This window comes from Marmota flaviventris, chromosome 5 (genome assembly GCF_047511675.1).
Source record: "Marmota flaviventris isolate mMarFla1 chromosome 5, mMarFla1.hap1, whole genome shotgun sequence".
Classification (NCBI taxonomy): domain Eukaryota; kingdom Metazoa; phylum Chordata; class Mammalia; order Rodentia; family Sciuridae; genus Marmota; species Marmota flaviventris.
In genome coordinates this window covers 105,842,478-105,862,236 of record NC_092502.1, presented here as the reverse complement: position 1 = coordinate 105,862,236, position 19,759 = coordinate 105,842,478, and the positions used below count along the sequence as shown (strand labels likewise).

Genomic DNA, 19,759 nt, shown 5'->3' with positions numbered 1-19,759 from the left:
CCTGGAGGGGGTATATCTTCTTGCAGACCTTTCCTCCTCCATGCTGACATCAGCTGAGCAGCTTTTCTCAGCTGGGCCCTTCCCCCACGATGGGCTGCCTTATCTTGGTCTCAGAGCAATGGAGTTGGCCGTCTATGGACTGAGACATCTGAAATCATAAGCCTCCTCTAAGCTGTTCTTAGGGATGTTTTGGTCACAACTAAAACTAGGAGATATCTTTTGGTTTCTTTCTCATATCTCTACTGGTTACAATCCTGAGGTTTGGATTTTGGGGCAAGACATCAACAGGAAGTAAAACAGTCTACACAGGTATCCGAGTTGAGGAATAAGATGTTCTGTCCAATCAAATATTCTCATGAACAGAAGTGGATGATTGAGGAAAATTAGTGATTGCAAAGAAACATCTTTTTTGTTTTCAAAGAAATGAACAAATTTTAAAGAATGAAGTACCCATCATAACTTATACCAACACTTTTTCTTTGATGGTTTACAACCACCTTTTATCTTGAGGTGAACATTATCACATTACTTAGCTCTGTACTACTGGGAACAGGTGAAATGGTCCAATTTCTGCAGACAGCAAAGCACCAGCCACCCTCTTCAAGGGGAATAGCAGGGATTGGGAAGGTTGCTATTTTTTGCTCACAAAATAGCCTTTTTCTTCTTTTTGCTAATGAATGGTCATTAGCTAACGACCAGTGCCACACTCACCCAGCGCTTATAGCTGTCTAAAGGTTCTTTGTGAATGTTAGACAAGATCCAAGATAAGTTGGGGGAACAGGAAATATGCCTTGTTGTTTCCTCAGACTTCAAGAAATCCAAATGCTTTTTTTTTTTTTTTCCCCTTTTAAACACCACACACACACACAGAAGCCATTAAGCTTCTATGAAGATAATTAATCCCTTATATGGGGCTGCCTAATGTTTCATAGAGCACAAGTAAAAGAGATTCTTTGGATAGTTCTGAGGAGAAAGAACTAAATTTGTTTATGTAATTCTTCAACTAGGGGCAAGCATTGTACATGCTGCCTACGAAGGTGGTATCAACAGTGGCTATTTGTGGAGCACTTACTGTGTCTGGCACTGTCTGCAGGCTTCATATTCAGCATCTAGGTTCATCCTCAAAAAGCTGAGGAGCTTGGTGTTATTCCAGTTTACCAGAGGCAAGCTCCTGGCCACGCAGTAAGTCACAGGAGCCCTTAGCATCCTATCCCTTAAGGGACTCTCCTCTTTGAAGACATACAGTGTGGTATGGTGGGAAGGATTCTAGACTATAAATCTAGCTTTTAATCTCAGCTACACCACAAACTAGTAATGCCAAATTTGACAAGTCATCAACCTAAAAAAATGAAGGAGTTGATTAGGAGACTCAGAAGATTCCTCCTACTCTAAAATGTCTGATTCTATGGACAATTCTTGCCTGAGAATAACACTAAAGCAGTGTTTTGGAAGTAGCAGGAAAGAAAGAGTCTGTAGTACTCTTGGAGTCCACTGCTGGGCCCACCCTCTCTGTGGACCTTCAGAAACAAAAGGCACAACTGATGTGGGGCTGCTGTGTATCCTGCACATCAGTGGCCAGTATGTAAAATTCATCCTAAGTATGTAAAAATGCTGACCTGCTCTCACCACACATTTATTTTTTACAGGGGGCAGGGCAAAGGCTTCCAAGGAAAAAAAGAGATCATTAACAAAAGAGATGAACTGGAGGACCAAATATTTATGACCCACAAAGAAAAATCATTATCATTTACACTGGCATTGATTTTGAAAAGTACGTGGCTCACCCCTGACCAAAACAGTAACCATTTAAATTTGGCTTATCTGTTCTGAAAACTAAATTCTGGTCTTGTTTGTGCTGCTGACAAAATGAAAACAATCACAAGAAGTTTACTCAGGTGTGTTTTTATTTCTCTTATTTTTGAGAAAATATGACTCTACGAATTTAAATGAAAATTTTAAATTATTATACAACCACATGTAAGCACTATTTGGAGATGATAAAATGAGCCTCAAGTACCTTTTCAGGGTCAAAGAGCTAAAATGATGGCAGGACACTATGAAAATCCATGTTTTCCAATATGGTAGGATAGGGGTTTAGATCTCTTAAATTCAGCAAGGGTATAATTTGCAAGTAACTATTCCCTGAAAAAAATTAGTCCGAAAAAATTGACCACATTTAGTGAAGGCCATTTTTCAGGGCGCTTGTCAGGGTGCCACGTTCTTCCCTCAGCAGCTCGCACAGGGGAAGTCTCTTTTCTGAGGTTGCGGAGCTTTCTCTGTCTGATCTGGGTCTTCACAGTGGCACAACATAATAATTTCTCTGATCAGCATGACACCATTCAATGAACTCAGGACTTAGGGAGAAGACTTGGTGTTAGCACAGCGTCAACCAAAGTTAGATGCCTGACATCTCAGAAAAGCCAACCGTTCACTTGAAGCAGGCCCCTTAGACCCAAGGAAGTCTGAAAATGAGGTTACTCAGCCAACAGGGACTGGCTGAGGGGCTGGAAGGTCCGACGGCTGATTGTCCTCTTGTTTAATAGCAATGTATGGGACTTCTTGTCCCTGGGGGTACGACAGAGCAGAGTATCCAGTGTGTAAGTGGTGACCTGGCCATTTATGTGCAATTTCCCATAGATCTCGTCAAATTTGGCCAGAAGGTTGGGTGCATCATCCTTCACTTTTTCCCTCACCTTGACCAACTGGAAGAAAGAGCAGATCATTACATCTCTACCAGATTTCTTCCTTGTTCTTTTTATTCTCTAAGAAACAAGAAACAGACCTGAGCAAAAATGTACAGTGCACAATTAAAGTGATAAAAACCAGGGTTCTGAGGCACAAAGTGGCATGACTGACTGTAAGAGAGTCCACCAGCTACATGCAAAATTCAGAATTCATACTTGAAAACCACAGTTTCCTATAAAAGAGTGTTCAAATGGCATGTATTATACAGTGTTACACATCAGGGAAGGACATCAAATATCAATGGAATTAACTTTGTTCAGTGTAATGATTAGAGCGGGAGAAGGGTCACACCACATCGGGCTTTACATACAGTCCATGGTAACTGTTTGAATTTAGCTTAAAAGCACATCAGAGGGTCTAAATGGGACATGATCTGATTTAGGTTTAAAAAGCTGTTCAGAGAATGAATGGGAGGGTGCAGGAACATGAAGATAATAGTGGAGGCCACTACAGCAGTCCAGAGAAGAAAGGATGGTGGTTTAGAATAGAGAAAAGATGAAGAAGTCGATATGTGTAAAATATATTTTGGAGAGTGAATTTTGGAGGGGAAAATCAAGGTCTGTTTTGGACATGACTGAGACACCTGTGATACACCTATGTGGACTTGGGGAGAGGCAGTTAACATACAGGTCTGGGATGTGGAGGAGAGGTCTAGGCCAGAGGTATAAACAATAAGTGTATAGCATTTAATTTTATAAATAACAGTGAGCTCAAAGTTAGAACGTGAAGCTACTTTCTGAACAAAATCAACATTGTGCCTAGTTTAATTCTTATCAAGATACAGCTTACGTACATTTCTCAGTGAAATTTAAGTGAGTTCAAGATTCCTAACAAATCCTTTGGTCATCTTCTAAATAAAGCATTTTATTTGCCAGCTGCACATTCCCCCAGCCAAACCTTCAGACAAGCAGCCTAAGCTCTTCATAATGGTTCTTGAAAAGAATAGCTTGTTTAGTCCTCAAGTTCAAGGTGAACTGATTTAATGTGCAGCATATGGCTTCTAAAAGGAGCAAACATGCCAAGCTGGAGGGAATGTGTGTTAACTTCATACACTACATCGGTTGTATCACCACAGAAATATTAAATGGCATCGTGAGTCCCATGCTAAAATTTACGCAGAAAAGAGATTTTATTAATTTCATTTTAAAAAAGAAATCAACAAAAAAATAGCTAATGCTTGAGTCTTTTCGTAACAGCACTGTAGAAAATCAACAATTCTTTTTAATACTTCTGGTACAATAATAGCAGCTTAAGTTTAGTCTTATTGCCATACTTTTTTCCCCCCCGGTGGTGCTGGGGACTGAACTCAGGGCCTTGTGCATGCCAGGCAAGTACTCTACCAACTGAGCTATATCTCCAGCCCCTTCACACATTTTTAATGGGTATAAATATTAAATACAGCATTTTAAAAATACAGTTGACAATATTACACTCCATACACAATCCCTCATACATGTGTTTAGAACTAACTCAAAATCTACTGGACTTGTTATAAATCAATTCATTTCTCATCAAGCAGATCCCTGAGCGGTCTCACAGTAACCAGGGGTAATACACGGAACTAGAGATTAGTTTTCAAAGTAAAAAAGTCTTATATCAGAATTTTTCCATGTAGGGTTTGTTTGGATGCTCCAGTCATGTAAATGGGTGACTGTAGGTCTAAGGAAAGACTAACATCAATGCTGTTGAGAAAACTGATTTGTATCAGTGTTATGCAATCATGTATGCATATGTGCTTATGAATGCATGTATGTACACTTACATACATACACACATGATGGTACACAAAATTTGTTCATATTTCCAGTTCCTCTATTTTTAAAATTTATTCCAGAATGGCTCGGGTGGGCCACAATCTACAGAGCCGGGACCTCAGATACAAAGAAGCTTTAAGTTAACCATATCCAGTTAGTTTCCTGACATTTCCTTTGCCGGCAGGAAGAAGTCTTCGGGCAGAAGTGAGGAATAAGTGGAAAAGGGCTGGGAGGGCAACAGTTTGACAAGGGAGAAAGCAGCCACCTGCCACCTTGGTCATCAGCCTGGGCCAGGACTATTCAGGCAGAAGAAGGAGGAAGAAATAGGGAATAGGGCAGACCAACTAACAGACCACGCTGTTAGTCAAAATAACAATGCCAGTATTATTACTGACAATACGACCATTGTCAATAATTTATGATCTCTTTATAGTTCTCCTCTCCCTTATGTTACATGGCATTAGAGATGTACAAATGACTACATTTCAAATGACCAGCAATAATTCCTCTTTGCATACTTAAGCCTACAATATGGCCCAAGGGTTTGTTTCATTTTGCTTTCAATTCCTAGGAATTTCTTTTCCTCTTCATTTTTATTTAACTTTGTTTCTGAATTTTGCAAAGCATTTACTTTGTTCCAAAATCAAACATACAAGGCTCTGGTTGTAGCTCAGTGGTAGAGCTAGAGCGCTTTGTGTGAGGCACTGGGTTTGATCCTCAGCACCACATAAAAATAAATAAATAAAATGAAGGTATGGTGTCCATCTACAACTAGTTTTTAAAAAGTCAAATATACAAACAAGGTACATTCAGAAAAGTCACAGTTCTCTCACTTTTCCACAACTGTTTTGATTAAGCTTTGGTTTTTCCATCTGTTGTTTTTCAAAACTCTCAACCTATTCACATATAAATATATAGTTATGTGTCACTTAATGATGGGAATATGTTCTGAGAAATGTGTTGTCAGGCAACTTACATGAACATAAGTGTACTCAGACAAGCAAAGATTACCATGTATGTTACTAGGCAATAGAGAGCCCTCCATGCTCCCACCCCTGTATTGGTGGTTAACTCCAGGGCCTTGCATGTGCTGGCCAAGTGCTTTACCACTGAGCTACATCCTCAGCCCTTTTTATTTTGAAACATGGTCTAAGTTGCTGAGGTTGGCCCTGAACTTCCAATTGTCCTGCCTCAGCCTTCCAGGTAGCTAGGATTACAGGTATGTACCATTGCACTTGTCTAAGCAATATAATCTTATGAGAGTGCCATCACATAAGCAGTCAGTCACTGATCAAAATGTCATTATGTACTGCCTGCCTATATGAACACACACACACACACACACACACACACACACACACACATTCCCTTCTTAGAGCACACCACACTGATTTGTATCTTGCTTTTTTTACTTAGTAATATATATCCAAGTGGTCCATATATGTAGTGATCCACAGAATTACATGTTGTAGTTATTCCTCATTTCTTTTAGAGTTGCATAGCAGTGCTTCCTATGAATACAACCTAATTTGTTCAATTAGTTCTCTAAGAAAGAAACTGGGTTATTTCCAGTCTCTTGTTATTACAAATCAGCCTGCAACAAACAGCCTTCTACATACAGCTTCTTACATTTTTGTCAGTTTATGTATTCTAAGAAGTGGGAGGCTTGAGTCGAAGGGTAAATTCGTTTATAATTCTACTACATATTGCTGAATGTCTCCCCACAAGGACTATACCAATTGCATTCCCTCCACCCTCATGAGATGATGATTCCTGTTTCCTCAGAGCCTTATTGCTATGGTTTGATGTGGTTTATCCCCCAAAAGTTCATTTGTTAAAAGCTTGGTCCCCTGTGTGGCGTGGTTAAGAAGTAGTGGACCTTTAAGAGGTGAAGCTTAGTGGGAGGTCACTGTGGTCTCTGCCCTTGGAAGAGATTCTATGGGACCCTGAGTTGGTTCTTGTAAGAGGATTGGTATAAAAGAGTAAGCATGCCCCTCTCCTACTCTGGTTTCTCATCATAGCATGTGACTTCTCCTCCAGTAGGAGTTTCCACTATGATGCCATCTACCATGAGGTAACACAGCCAAGGAGGCCCTTGTCAGAGCCTGTGCCACAGTATTTGAACTTTCAACCTCCAAAACTGTAAACTAAGTAAACCCTTTTTCTTTGAAGCAAAGAAATAGCAGCCTGAGGTATTTCATTACAGTAATGGAAAATGGACATTCAAAGAATAAGATGTCAAACTTTCAGATTTCTATCATCCAAGGTATAAGTAAAACCACAGGTAAGTTTTATTTTGCATTTCCTTTAATATGAGCAAGGTTAAGAATCTTTCCAAATACTTAAAGGTCATTCATAATTCTTTTAAGTGAATTCTGTCCCTATCTCTTACCCATTTTTCTTTAGGGTTGTTGGTCCTTTTCTTACAATGTTTAAAAACTGTTCTTTATATATTAAGGTTAGTTAGTTCTCTGTATAATTAAAGTTTGAAAGCTTTTTCTTCCAACTTGTTTACCTTTTGACTTTGTTATGGTGTCTCTGTCATACCAAAAAACAAAAACAAAAACAAATTTATGCAGTCAAATTTATCAATCTTTTCTTTTTTGGTACTAAGGATTGAACCCAGGGCGTAGGGACACTTAACCACTGAGCTATATCCCCAGAGTTTGTTTTGTTTTGTTTTGAGACAAGGTTCTTCCTAAGGTGCTGAAGCTGACCTTGAACTGCTCCTGTCTCAGACTCTGGAGTGCTGGGATTACAGGCATGCGCCACCATACCCAGCTCAATCATTTCTTTTATTGATTTGGATTTTTGACTAAGAAAGAAAATTTTCCACTGTCAGGATATAAAGTAATTCACTAATGGTTATACTTAGTGATTGCATTGTTTCATTTTGAAATTTTCATATCTTATCCATTTGGAATTTATCTTGGCTTGTGGTACAAGAACAAATAAAATTTTTGTATTCCACTGGCTCTCTACTTTTTCTAGTACCACTTCTTAGAAATGTCTATCTATTTTCATTTATCTGAGACACTGGCTTTTGTCTTCATCTAAGTATCCCTGGACTTGCAATGCTATCTCATTAGCTCACCCATTCATGTGCTATTGCCATGGTTTGCATTATAGAAGCTTTAATATGCTTTAGTATCTGCTCAGCCTTGTATTTATTATTGCTCTTTTTCATAGGGTTTTCTTAGCTATTCTTTCTTGGTTGTAATTGCATCTAAACTTAAACTACAGAAAGAAACACAGTGAAATCTTTATTGGGATCATATTATCTCATCACGTTAACTTGGGGAGAACTGACTTTATGAGGCTGAATCTTCCTACCTACATGGTAGGACAAATTTTTAGGATGAAAGATACTATACCCTATTGTTTGCAATTAGGAATGACCATGGGAAAGGAGATGCTCAAAAGAATAAGACAATTTCTAGGCTGATACCCTGGAGAGGGGGCAGAGAGTACACCATGCAAGGCTGGATTAAGAGATGCGTGCAGTCACCATGGGAATATAGAGAAAGGAGCCAGAGGCTGTCTATGGGGCAGTCATTCTTTTCTGATGATTTCTATTTTCTCCATAAAACAGGAAGCAAGGTCATTAACTGAGCATAAGACAAGAGGAGAAAAGTATTGGAAGCTTTAGGGGAAAGGAAAAAGGTGTAAAATTGTCATCCACGTGTAAAAGAAACAAAGCTCATGAAAACTGCACAGAAAAGAGTAACATAAACAAAGATGTTTTCCTAGACTATTAGAAGACATATTCTGTCGGAATAAAACAAATCTTTGTATGCAAACAAAAGCTTTACAACAGGAATGACGGAGCTGCCATGTTTGACATCTCTTTAAGGAGATGGGCTAAAGAATCAAGAAATCAGGTGAATATTTTTAAGAGTGCTTTTTCACTTTTAAATGATTTCTGCAGCACTTGCACACTCACCACTTCCTCTGAGAACACACGTTTTTTCACAAATATTGATAAATTTCCTTCTGCAGCATTCATTAGTATATCTATCAGGGTTTCCAACATATTTGACTGGATATGGATAAAAATCTGAATAAAAAAAGAAACAAGCAGGCAAAAACAAGCATGAGCCAGTATTTCAATGGTTGGAAACGCACCTAGCTACATAAGTTTGCATCAATAGGCACACGCCATGTTTTGATGCTAATTCCTAATACATTCAATCACTTGTGCAGGTTCAAAACAGTGCTTATGTTGTAACATGAGAAATTGAGACTGGACATTTAGAAGAGATTTCTGGGTTATAATTTTTGAACAAAAAAAACTATCTTTAAGTCGGTGACCCAGTTCATAAAGAGGATGATTCATATTCAGCATCAATTCAAGGTTCCTTACATGGTCCTTGCCTAAAGGATAACCCTCCCACTACATGCACTAGCTGATCTTCCAGTTCAGAGAAAAGGAGCCCATCCTCCTACCCTGGCACCGAGCACACGCCCTGCCTACCATGCTCTGCATTTCTCCTCCTACTGGGCATAGACAGCCTCTGGTATCTTTTTTGGACACCACTGTTGTCCACAACTAGTAGGAAGTGGAGAAGTAAAAACAAAACAAACAAACGATATTACTAGAGTTGATTAACAGCTGTGAGAGACAGGTAAGGACAGAGAGCTGAAGAGTATAAATCTGCGAAGTGGGCTACATGCACTGGCAGTGGATTATGTTTTTTGACATCTAATCCTATGTTCTGTTCATTACCACTCAGGAGGAGTGGCCAGCTCCAGTCCTGGATGAGAGAGGCACAACCCTCCTCATCTCTGTAGGTCTGGAGAGGAGAAACCTGGGGCCTCAATGTCAGGTGTCTGAGTTAAAACCCTGACTCATATATCTGCTGTGAGAACTTGGGTAACTGAACTTACCCTTTGACTCTTCATTTCCCTACCTATACTACGGAGAAATACTGTTTTGATAGGCCTCTATAAAATGAGCTAATGAATGTAAAGTGCCTACTGTAACTTAGCTAAAATTAAATTAAAACCTGCCCATCTCACTATCTTTGATTTCTCTCTACTAACCTCATTTCAACTCCAGGAAAAACTACCAATGATCCACCCATAGCACCTCTCCCACACTCTACTGGATTTCTTTCCTTCCTGATGCTCTGAACTATTGGATGGCTTTGGCTTTAGGGGAAGAGTTTCTTGTTAATTCCAGCAATTCTACTCCTGTCCCATCATAAAATTAGCACATCTGCAGGCCACTCCCCTCAGAATCAGTCACACACTTGAACACCAGAGTTGCCCATAACCAGTAGGAAGTGGAGAAGAATACAAATGACATATGGTATCTGCTAGAAGACCAGGGTTCCTAGTCTTCTGGTGGCTCAAATGACAGGACCTTTGGGACTCTGGAGCTTTGCCAAACAGCCTCAGCCTCCCAGACCTGCCTTAGCCTCTGAATTTTCAGCTTGATGCCCCCAAAGCTTCTCTTTGGACAGTGGGGATCTGCTATTCCAGGTGGGGTGTTGAGCCCTGCTGGAACTCTACACAGCTGTTATTGTTCCCTGACTTTTCTGATGCTTCCTCTGCCTCACCATGAACGCCTTATAAACTCATTTGTGAGTCTCTTACATCCCTTTCTTGTGGCATATGTCAGTTCACAGCAGACTCATCACTAGGTGTCTGCAGACTGACTGAGCTGACGGCTTTCACACTCTTCCCCTCCCGGCTTATGCCCTATGCAAAATACTTTGTGGGCATTTTCCTAGAAGTCTCTTCTCTTCTAAGACCATCTCCTTCTCAGATTCTCTGTTGTCATTGGCTCCATCTTTCCCTCATGAGAAATCATTTTGAAAAGTTAAGTGTAGACTCCAGTATCCTTCTAGACTTCTGGCCTAACCTTATTCTCTGAAATTGACCATAAATGTTGACCTAGTCATTCTCCCGAAGTCAATGGGCAGTGGAGTGGGGGTGACTTTTGACAATAACCACTAAAGTACAGAAATGAAAATCATTATTACTGTTAAGTGTTACTATTTTTTTTCTGAGAAGCTTGGGAATTTTGTCTAATTCCCATTCTGAAATTTTTTCCTTTTTATTTAACTGACCTTATGTGAAACAAATACTACTAGTATTGGCAAATATTAATTGATTAAGTGTCTGGCACTATGCAAACTACCTCATTCACTTACTTCTTTCAATGCCCAAAATAAAAGAACAAGTATCATTACGGTTTCAGATCAAAGGAAATCAGGATCTACAGAGATGAAGTAACTTACCTAAAATTCAGATGGTAAGAGGTGCTTAGAATTAAGAGTTTGTATTCTTTTAAACAAAAGCCTCACTAAAAGCAATCTGTTAGCAAAGAACGTACTTCTACCTCCATCCCTTCAATCACACAGACCTGTCTTCCTTCAGAACACTGCTCGACATGACCTCCTCTCCCAGACCTCAGTTAGCCCTGTCTTGTCCTTCATTCCCTCTTCTTGGAATACTCCAATGCATCTGGGATCTGTTACCCTAGTTCATCTCACACCGCTCTTCACATGGTTCAGTTCCATGGAAATATTTTCTTCTTCTCAGTCCCTTGACTGTTTCAGGAGATGGGAAGCCCTTGAAAGCTGGGGACTTTTCTTGTCCAACTCCTCACAACACAAATGCACTCAGCACACAAGCAGGGCCTTGAAAGGAGCTGGCTGCATGGAGACTACAGTGCCTTTAATGATAATATGGTCTTTTTAAATTTTTTATTGGAACAGGAAGGTTTAGGTGACTCACTGTTCAAAAACTGGGAGCGGTGACAGAATATGCTTTTGGGAGGAATGTTTTGTCTTTGTTTTGGTTTTAGGGGTTAAGGTCATACATGTCTTGGTGGAATGAGTACAGCTCTTGCTGACCCAAGCAACAAGACTCCAAACAAGTGACACAGTAGTCCAGATAAGTCAATGAAGCCAATGGACCTTGGCAGACTGGCAATATAATAAGAATGAAAACAGTTGATATCTACTGAATGCTTACCATGCATCAGACATAGTTAATGCACCATAGGTAATGAGCTCATTAATCACAAAGACATATGAGTTAGCTGCCACAGCTGGAATGCAATTAGCATGCAGGTTTCTCTTAAGGTCCAGTAAAGAGACTGGTGATTTTGTCTCCATTCCCTTCCTCTTTCCGCATCTATAGGAGTCCTAGCTATGCCTTCTGCCTTCAGCATTTAGCCCTGTCTTCCATCTGAGTATATCTAACCTTCCCACATATTTATAAACTCCTGGAAGCAACTGCTGTTGACTCCTCTCATGGGGTGATTCTGTAACTTACACACAGAAGAGCTCAATAAAACAAAAAAAGAGCTCTTTTGAACTGAATAAAGACCTTAGGGGATCAAGTTGTTGTACACAGACTGAAAATGCAAACATTTTACTATATTTCAAGTCTTATCTTTAACCATAAAGAAGTCACTTACATTTAAATTTGTGCAAGTTATGTTCTCTGGATTCATGATTTGAGAAAAAATCGATGCAGCTTTTGCTACCTGGTTCTGAAGGAAAACAAACAAACAAACAAAGTAAGTATTACCCCAAATCATGAGTTATTACTCTATCACAAAGATCATTAATGGAAGGCAGAATATGACTATTCACAAAGCCCCAGAGTATTCAGTAATCAAAAATAAATACTGCATAAACTGTGTCATCCAATAGCATATAATTCTATGCTTTAACAACCTGCCTAAGTCAAATTTTTTAAGATAGCAGCATTAGGTTAGAATTTTCTCTTGTCCCACTGGAATTAGCTTTTAAGTAAAACAAGAATGAGAAACACAAACACAAATCCTATCTCTGACATAAAAACTTCAAGCCAGAGAAGAGGTGGAAACACTTCAAGAACCCTGGAGAGGGAGCCTGGGAAGGTTTTTAAAGGATCTCACAAGGCCAACCTGAAGTGCATAACCTAAAATCATGTTTACAGTAAAGTCAACACAGTTCTAAACTAATGAGGGAAACTTTCTGGGTCCTTGTAGTGGCAGGTGAGCCAAGTCAAGGATTTCCACAGATAAGCCATGTTTGCAGGAAGCAGTGTGTGACTATGGCAGCAGCACAAAAGAGACTGTCACTGAACACCACCACAATGCCTATTTTCATTGGCCAGGGAGAAGTAAACCTATACATACTTATAGGCAGAACTTTACATGTTATATAACATACATGTTATTAATTATTTTACCTAAACAAAAAGCCTGCTAGTCTAGAATAGGGTTCAGGTGCCTGTTTCTTTGCTCTCTCTTAAATGAACTTCCTGCAAATGGCTGTTCTAAGAGAAATTTGTATTTTTCAGTGATGAATAATCAAAAAAGATGCAGCACATGAACTCCACAGAGACATTTTTTAAAAACGTTTTTAGTTGTAGATGGACACAATACCTTTATTTTGTTTATGTGTGAGGCAAGCGCTCCACCACTGAGCCACAACCCCAGCCCACACTGTGTTTTCCTTAAAGGAAGAAAGGAACACAGTAAAACAAAGATAAGAAAATAACTGGTAGATGAGGAAATTCCAATACAAAAATATTCCCAAGGATATCAAGGACACAAATGAGAAAATGAACAAGATCCCCTCAATCCTAAATGGAAGAAAATCAGGCAGACCTCAGATTTCTCCATGGCAATATTCCAAACCAGAAGACAAAAGAGCAATGCCTAAAATAATCTCAAGAAAAAGCAAGTGTCATCTCAAAAATTTAAACCTGGCCAAAAACAAAAGGCAAATAAAATAATTTTAAGGAAAGAGCTCAAGAGAATATTGCTCCTCTGAAAATATAGAAGAAAACACTTGAGCCAACAAAAAGAAGACTGGAAGAATAATAGCAAAGCGGGCCAAGACAAACATGGGGAATATGGTTACAGAACAGACAGCAAATATCATACACCAGGACAACAGGGCAATGGCAATACCAACAAAAACAAGAAAAGGGAAAATGAAGATTAAGAAGTAAGGTATGCCATTTTCTTCTTTTTATTACCTGTGGGTCAAAAATATAATTTAAAGCTGATAAATATTTAAGAGAAAAGTAAACACTATGAAAGATAATGTATCAACTAAAATTAGATGGTAGTGAAGGACGAAAATAAGAGGAGAAAAAGAAAATATGCTAATTTCACCATCACTTATAGTGGGGAATTAATAGGTATTATCAAAGGAACTAGAGAATTAAGAAAATTCAATAAAGTTATAGCTTTAAAGTAATCACTAGAGCACAGAAACAACCATATGAGATATTTTAAGTTAAAAAAATTAAAGCATCAAATAAAGTAAGACCTAAGATCATCTATATGTCATATAAATATAAGTGGGTTAGGAAAGACCTGCAAACATTATAAAATTGAAATTTATGCAATGTACAAGAGATTACACCTAAAACAAAACAATTCAGAAAGAGTGGAAATCACAGAATGGGAAAATGTGTAAATATCAGGCATATGTAAACCTAGTCAAAATAAAGAGAAATTCAAACAAGGGTAGAGATATTAATATTGTACAAAGTTGAATTCAGGGTAAAAGCATTAAACACAACCAAGAAAGGCACTATATGAAAGTGAGAGATTCAAAAATATGACATGACATCTGTACTCTAAACAATGTAACTTACACAGACATAAAGGGGAAAAAGACCTAAAAAAGAAATGAAATCATGTGCCTTAAACAATTCCCGTGGACAAAGAGGGAACCAGTGGATGCCTATTGAGTGAAGGACAAGTCTTTGTCCTTCAGTGATTTGTTTCCAGCACCATATGGAAATGGAGCACCCAGATATTCTGATTTCTAATTAGAAGTAAACAAGAGTTCTCTGCCATATTGTACCAGCTGAGTAAATAACCTGGTTTGGGTAGTATTTCTCTGCCATAAAATATCTTTAACTACATAGTAAACATACAAAATATTTTGTATTTTTAAGGCCTTGGAATAGGCAGGGCTCTTTAAGAGTGGCTACTCCACCAGTGTTTCTCATTAGCTAGGATGAAACTTACTTGAAACTTTCAATTTAAAGAAATTCAAAGCTGGGCGGGGGTTATGACTCGGTGGTAGAGTGCTTGCCTAGCATGCATGAGGCAGTGGGTTCATTCCCCAGCACCACATAAAAAATAAATTTATTCTACAAATAAAATAAAGGTATTGTGCACATCTACAACTAAAAAAAATGTATTAAAAAAATTCAAAGCTAAAGATATATATGTACATATACTTTTGTATGTATTACATACATATATATATATGTATATATATATATATATACACACACATACATACATTTATATCTTTGCATGCAGTTTGTCAGGTTATACAGATTTTTTTATTAAGGATTTAAAAATGAACACACCATATAGGATTGAAGTATCTGATTTGATTAAAATTTTGTATATCACCAAATTCTTAAAAAAGTAACAGTCAAATGCTAAATAACATAAAGTTGGTTGCTATTACACCTTAAAAATTGAGTATACACACAATTACCTGTTTATATGTGCTCATTTGTTATTCTCAAAAATAATGCGTGACTATGATATAGTCAATAGATTTTACCAGCCACGGTTTTGCTACTTTATATTCAAAACTAAGTTTGTTCTTAGTGAGAATCATAAAGTATTTTGTAGAAGGGCCAAATCACAGAATAAAAGGATAAAGTGAATTCGCCAACATTCCTAATATACAATGTTTATGCTTTCTTTAAAATTACTAAAAGATCAAAATCTCAGAAGTAGTTTGCTGCTAATATATACATATATTGTATAAAAAGGTGTATTCTGGTTTTCTTAAAACCCTTGGTGACTTTTCTACAGTGAACATTTTTATAAACTTGGTTTAATAAAAATTTTAATTTTGGAAGTGAAGTTTTGTAAAAACCTTTTTTAGTCAAACAGCAATGACTTTATTTATAGACAGTAATAACAATCACACAAAAAGCCATACATCTTAATGCCTTTGTTCTGTTATTCTAAGAGTAATGTTTACTGTATGCTTTAACATTTTTTCTGCAGTTAACATGAATGTAATTTTAAGAACAGCAGGGCGAGTTCTTTCTAAAAAGATACTTTCGACTACATTTTTTTTTTCCAGTTTAAAGCAATAACTGTAGTAGTTTCTTTCAAAGTTTAACATGCCCAGTATGTCATCTTAAATCATTCTGAAATTTGCAGACTTCTTTAAAGGAAAATTGTTGTAGAGGTCATCTTGATGAAATTTTATTCTGAAGTTTTGTGAATGAGTTAAATATTAATAGTCTCATGTGTTTTACAAATAAGCTTTTTCATAAGGAAAATATTGACTTTGGGATTTGCTTTTCTCTGGGAGCTCATGTATAAAAGTAATTGTTTAAAATTGCCCCTTCTTTTATCACTGGGTTGGAAATAGGGATAAAACCTGTACACTTTAATTTATGGAAATTAAGTTCATGGGAAAAGGGTCTTATTTTAAATAATTTGTCAGGATAACTGTATTAATACTGATACCCAAATTTCACAATACCACTTAGGAAAGCCTTTTCTTTAAACAAATTACAGTTTATGTTGTTCAGAGTCTTATTTGAGATGTGTTGCTTTATTTTTCAATTAAAAATGGTTTTCTCCTAAAAAGAGGAGTGGATTTTCCAAGGTTCCAGCTCTTTGTCCTTCATTGACTCTGAGGTATGACTCGGGGAGGTGTCCTCTCTGGGTTTCAGATGCATTCATTTATCTGATGGGGGGTTATGGGGGGTTGAGAATGGATGTTAAGCCTCAACCTAATAATAGTAATTGGGTCTAACTATGAAATCCCATTCTAGCAATGGGCTGTGGCAGGAGTCCTCATTTATCTAAGGTGAATTCAGCTTTGGAGAGCATTAATTTAAACTGCTCTCTGAGAGCATTACATAATAAACTGACCATTTGCAATCTTCATTTTAATTAACTAAGAAAATTCTCTCTAGAGTCTGGCATTCCTCTCTGGTTCCCCACAGGATCTTGGCCAACACATTCTAAATAGAAATGCATGTTAGGTCCTCAACTATAAATAAAAACATACAGGCATAGATGTAGACTGCTATGGCAACAAAGGCATTGTTTTCTTTACAGGAACTTTTTCTTTACTTCACAGTCAGAAGGGTAAAAAATTAATTAAAATAAAAAATAAATGAAAGTAGGGAAGTCCTGCCCACTCCCAATTTACTTATGTGCACCCCAAATCTTACCTGGTTCAGAGCTAACGCCACTGCAAAGCAGGAGGCTCTCCTGGAAAGAACGTCTCCTTTGATTAGGGCTTCTTCTCTTAATGTAGTACAGATTTTAAAAGACTCTGGGCTATTCTGTGAGGAGACAGGATTGCTTAATAAATGTCATGAACTTTTACCTTTAAAACTAATTAATGTGCTTAGCATTTCAGATATTCTTTTGTAAGTACTTCCCAGAGCCTACCTCAAGTCAATTAAAAAGCTAAGCTCCTCATACAGCAAATAATGGTCTTTGCAAACAGAACAGGTTATCTACATGTTCGCCACTCAAATCCAGCTTAACTTTACTTTTCAAGCTGTCAACTTCTGACTTGGGGCATCCAGGTCTCTTTGTATCTGGGTAAGCTAGTTTCCAGACAAAGATGCTGTAGTAGAAAAGTACAGTCAGCCTGCTACTCTACTAAATAGTATAATAATGCTCAGTAACACTAGGAAACTTTTCTGGGAGGATTCCCAATCTGAAAATATCTATATAAGCTTAAATATTTAAAAACATCGACACTAATATGAAGATAAATTATAAAAGAATCTCCTCAAAACAGAAACCTTAAAAAAATTCAAGAATGTGAGTGACACACAAACCAGCAAGACAACAATGGTGAACCAAATCCCTTTCCACCCCGTGTCACACTGCAGGTAGATGAAGCTTTCGAGAATAGCACCAGCTGTGCGTGTGTCCTATGTCATGTCATGACTTACCTTCCAATCCTCAAACAACTCTGCATTTGATGAGAGGGCAGTTCTCAGAACTGACCTGGAATCTGCACTGCCTGACCAGCTCAGTTTTCCAACTTGTCTCTACTAAGTGTAACAAGTTATTCTTGGACACAATGCAGGAGAAAAGTCTTCTTGCTCTTCTTATGCATAAGAATTGAATTCTACCTCAGCATACACACAGGAAAGTGTCTTTAAATTGGCCAGAAAATTGACTAACTGATGCTCCAGTGTTGTGTGTTTTGTTGGCCTTCTGCTCCAGAAGGATCATAGGATGGTGTGGTTGGGAAGAATGTGATCTAACCCAGGTGTCAGCAAATGATAGCCCTTGGGCTATATCCAATCTACAGCAAAGAATGGTCTTTATGTTGTTAAAGGCTTATAAAAATAAAAAACAAAGAATATGTGACAGAAATTATATGTGGCAGAAACTGTATGTTCCTCAAAGCCTCAAATACTTACTATTTGGCCTTTTACAGAAAAAGCTTGCTGACTGCTGAATCCAACCCGCTCTCATTTTATAAGTGAGGTACATGCATGCTCAGTTCAAAGACAAGTCAGTTGATACAAAACTGAGACTAGACTCCAAGTTTCTCAATTTCCCATTTGGTCTCATTTCCACTGTTAACCCACCTGCCTCTCTGTTTTGGAAAGCTGGTACTGCTATATTAGGGAGCTTTTCAAAGGCCCATGTTCTTCAGCCTTGCTTGGTGTTCTTTTGTTTTCAGTATAAAATGATTCTCTTATCCAAATATCCAAAGATTAAATGGCATGCATGAATGACTAAAGTAATGTACTGAGGCTTGGTCATTTCACTATTTCAGTTATCAATCACTGAACAAATACTGAAGGAATAGTTTTTATGTATAAGAAACAATCCCGGTACAGTAATGACAAAAGGACTTGTAAGCCAGGGCTCCTGTCCTTAGAAAGCCTTTTGAATGCCATAAACATTTATTAAAGCCCTGTCAGGTATTAGGTACTATGTCAGATGCTGGGATACAAAGAAGCCTCAGGGATCTCCTGCTGTAGGAGGAGGAAGAAATCTGGGCAAAGTTAAGTACAAGTATGTGATATAAATAGAGCACAATTAGGGGATGTTTGGAGGAGATGTCACTTTAGTACTGGCGATCACAAAAACTTCACAGATGAGAGCAAGGTAGTTCTGGAGTTTGACACAGAAGGATGCTCTGATTTCAGAGAAAATGGCAACAGGAAAAACAGATCTAGTAGAGTCCAGCATATGAGACAACTCTAGAGTAGAGCTTGACCCTAACACAGTCTCTTGTTCTCACTATCTACACAATCTTCAGAGAAGAGTAAAAGATAATTGCTTTTCCTATGATCAAACTGTCAGACAAGACTAACTTGAGTTTTCTAAAAATGAATACATTTAAAATTGAAATATTCCCACCAGATGGAAAACAGACTTCAGGGAAACTGAACTTTATTTGTAGAGAATAAAAATAAACCCCCTTTCAAACACTACCCACAATGCCCTGAAACTTAAAAGGAAATAGTCTTACCAGTTTGTAGCAAATTGCAAACGCAAGGACATAGGTGTCTTTGGTGAACTTCACATCTTGGTTTTTCATCTCTATCAACACTTCCAAGGCATCTGCCAAAAGTGAGGAGTGGCCAGCAGTGTTAAATCCATCTACTGGTGGTGCCCAAAGCTCTAACTTGTTCAGCACCATCTACTGAATTCAGTAGAATAAAAGCTGTTCTAAAGTCATACAGCAATTAGCTAAATGTCAAATTAAATTATCAGGTCAAGTAGGAAGAACTAAAATTTTAAAAGCTGCCACAATTTTAGCATCAGCAAAATCTGAAATGTTTCATTGAAGGAATAACATGCAATGCAATGTTTTCAAATTTAAATAATGAGGTCTCCATAATTTAGCCCCTCATAAGGGTTGTTTTTGCATGGTCCATTTCCCCCCCCAATTGCTACATTACCAAAGACAGCAGAATTTTTCAACAACAGGTGGTAGTACTTACTTTTATATTTGCCTTTGATAAATAACATATCCATCAAAATATTGAATGATGTGGAGTCTGAGAAGAAACCATGTAAATGCTAATGAAGAAAAACAATACAGTTTGGTAAAAAGTTAAAACTATTAAAGAGGCATTTATACTGTATCTTCTCTATCCAAGTCTTATTCTTGCTGCATCTGGCCTCCTGAGGTCTCTAATAATCTGAAATACCAAATATTTATTTTTTGAAAAAAGTTTAAGCTGCTGCCCACTGTGTTGCCTTTGGGAATATGCACATTGAACAAGAGGCAAGAGCTCTCTGGGTTTCATAAATACAG

General features: G+C 37.8%; 1 protein-coding gene across 3 annotated transcripts in view; it reads right to left on the bottom strand.

The window, feature by feature from the left end:
- Positions 1 to 1,886: 1,886 nt before the first annotated feature.
- Ptcd2 (pentatricopeptide repeat domain 2) overlaps positions 1,887 to 19,759 on the bottom strand; it is a 29,009-nt gene continuing 11,136 nt past the window's right edge. For 2 of the 3 annotated variants that reach the window (XM_027927873.3, XM_071612497.1), the window contains 6 exons: positions 19,443 to 19,521; positions 18,968 to 19,059; positions 16,689 to 16,802; positions 11,932 to 12,006; positions 8,443 to 8,556; positions 1,887 to 2,702 (listed from right to left, as the gene is read on the bottom strand). In XM_027927873.3, the coding sequence (XP_027783674.1) occupies positions 2,475 to 2,702; positions 8,443 to 8,556; positions 11,932 to 12,006; positions 16,689 to 16,802; positions 18,968 to 19,059; positions 19,443 to 19,521 (702 nt within the window). In that variant the 3' untranslated portion in view covers positions 1,887 to 2,474. The remainder of the gene's footprint in view (positions 2,703 to 8,442; positions 8,557 to 11,931; positions 12,007 to 16,688; positions 16,803 to 18,967; positions 19,060 to 19,442; positions 19,522 to 19,759) is intronic. The other variant, XM_027927875.3, reaches the window with a different exon arrangement.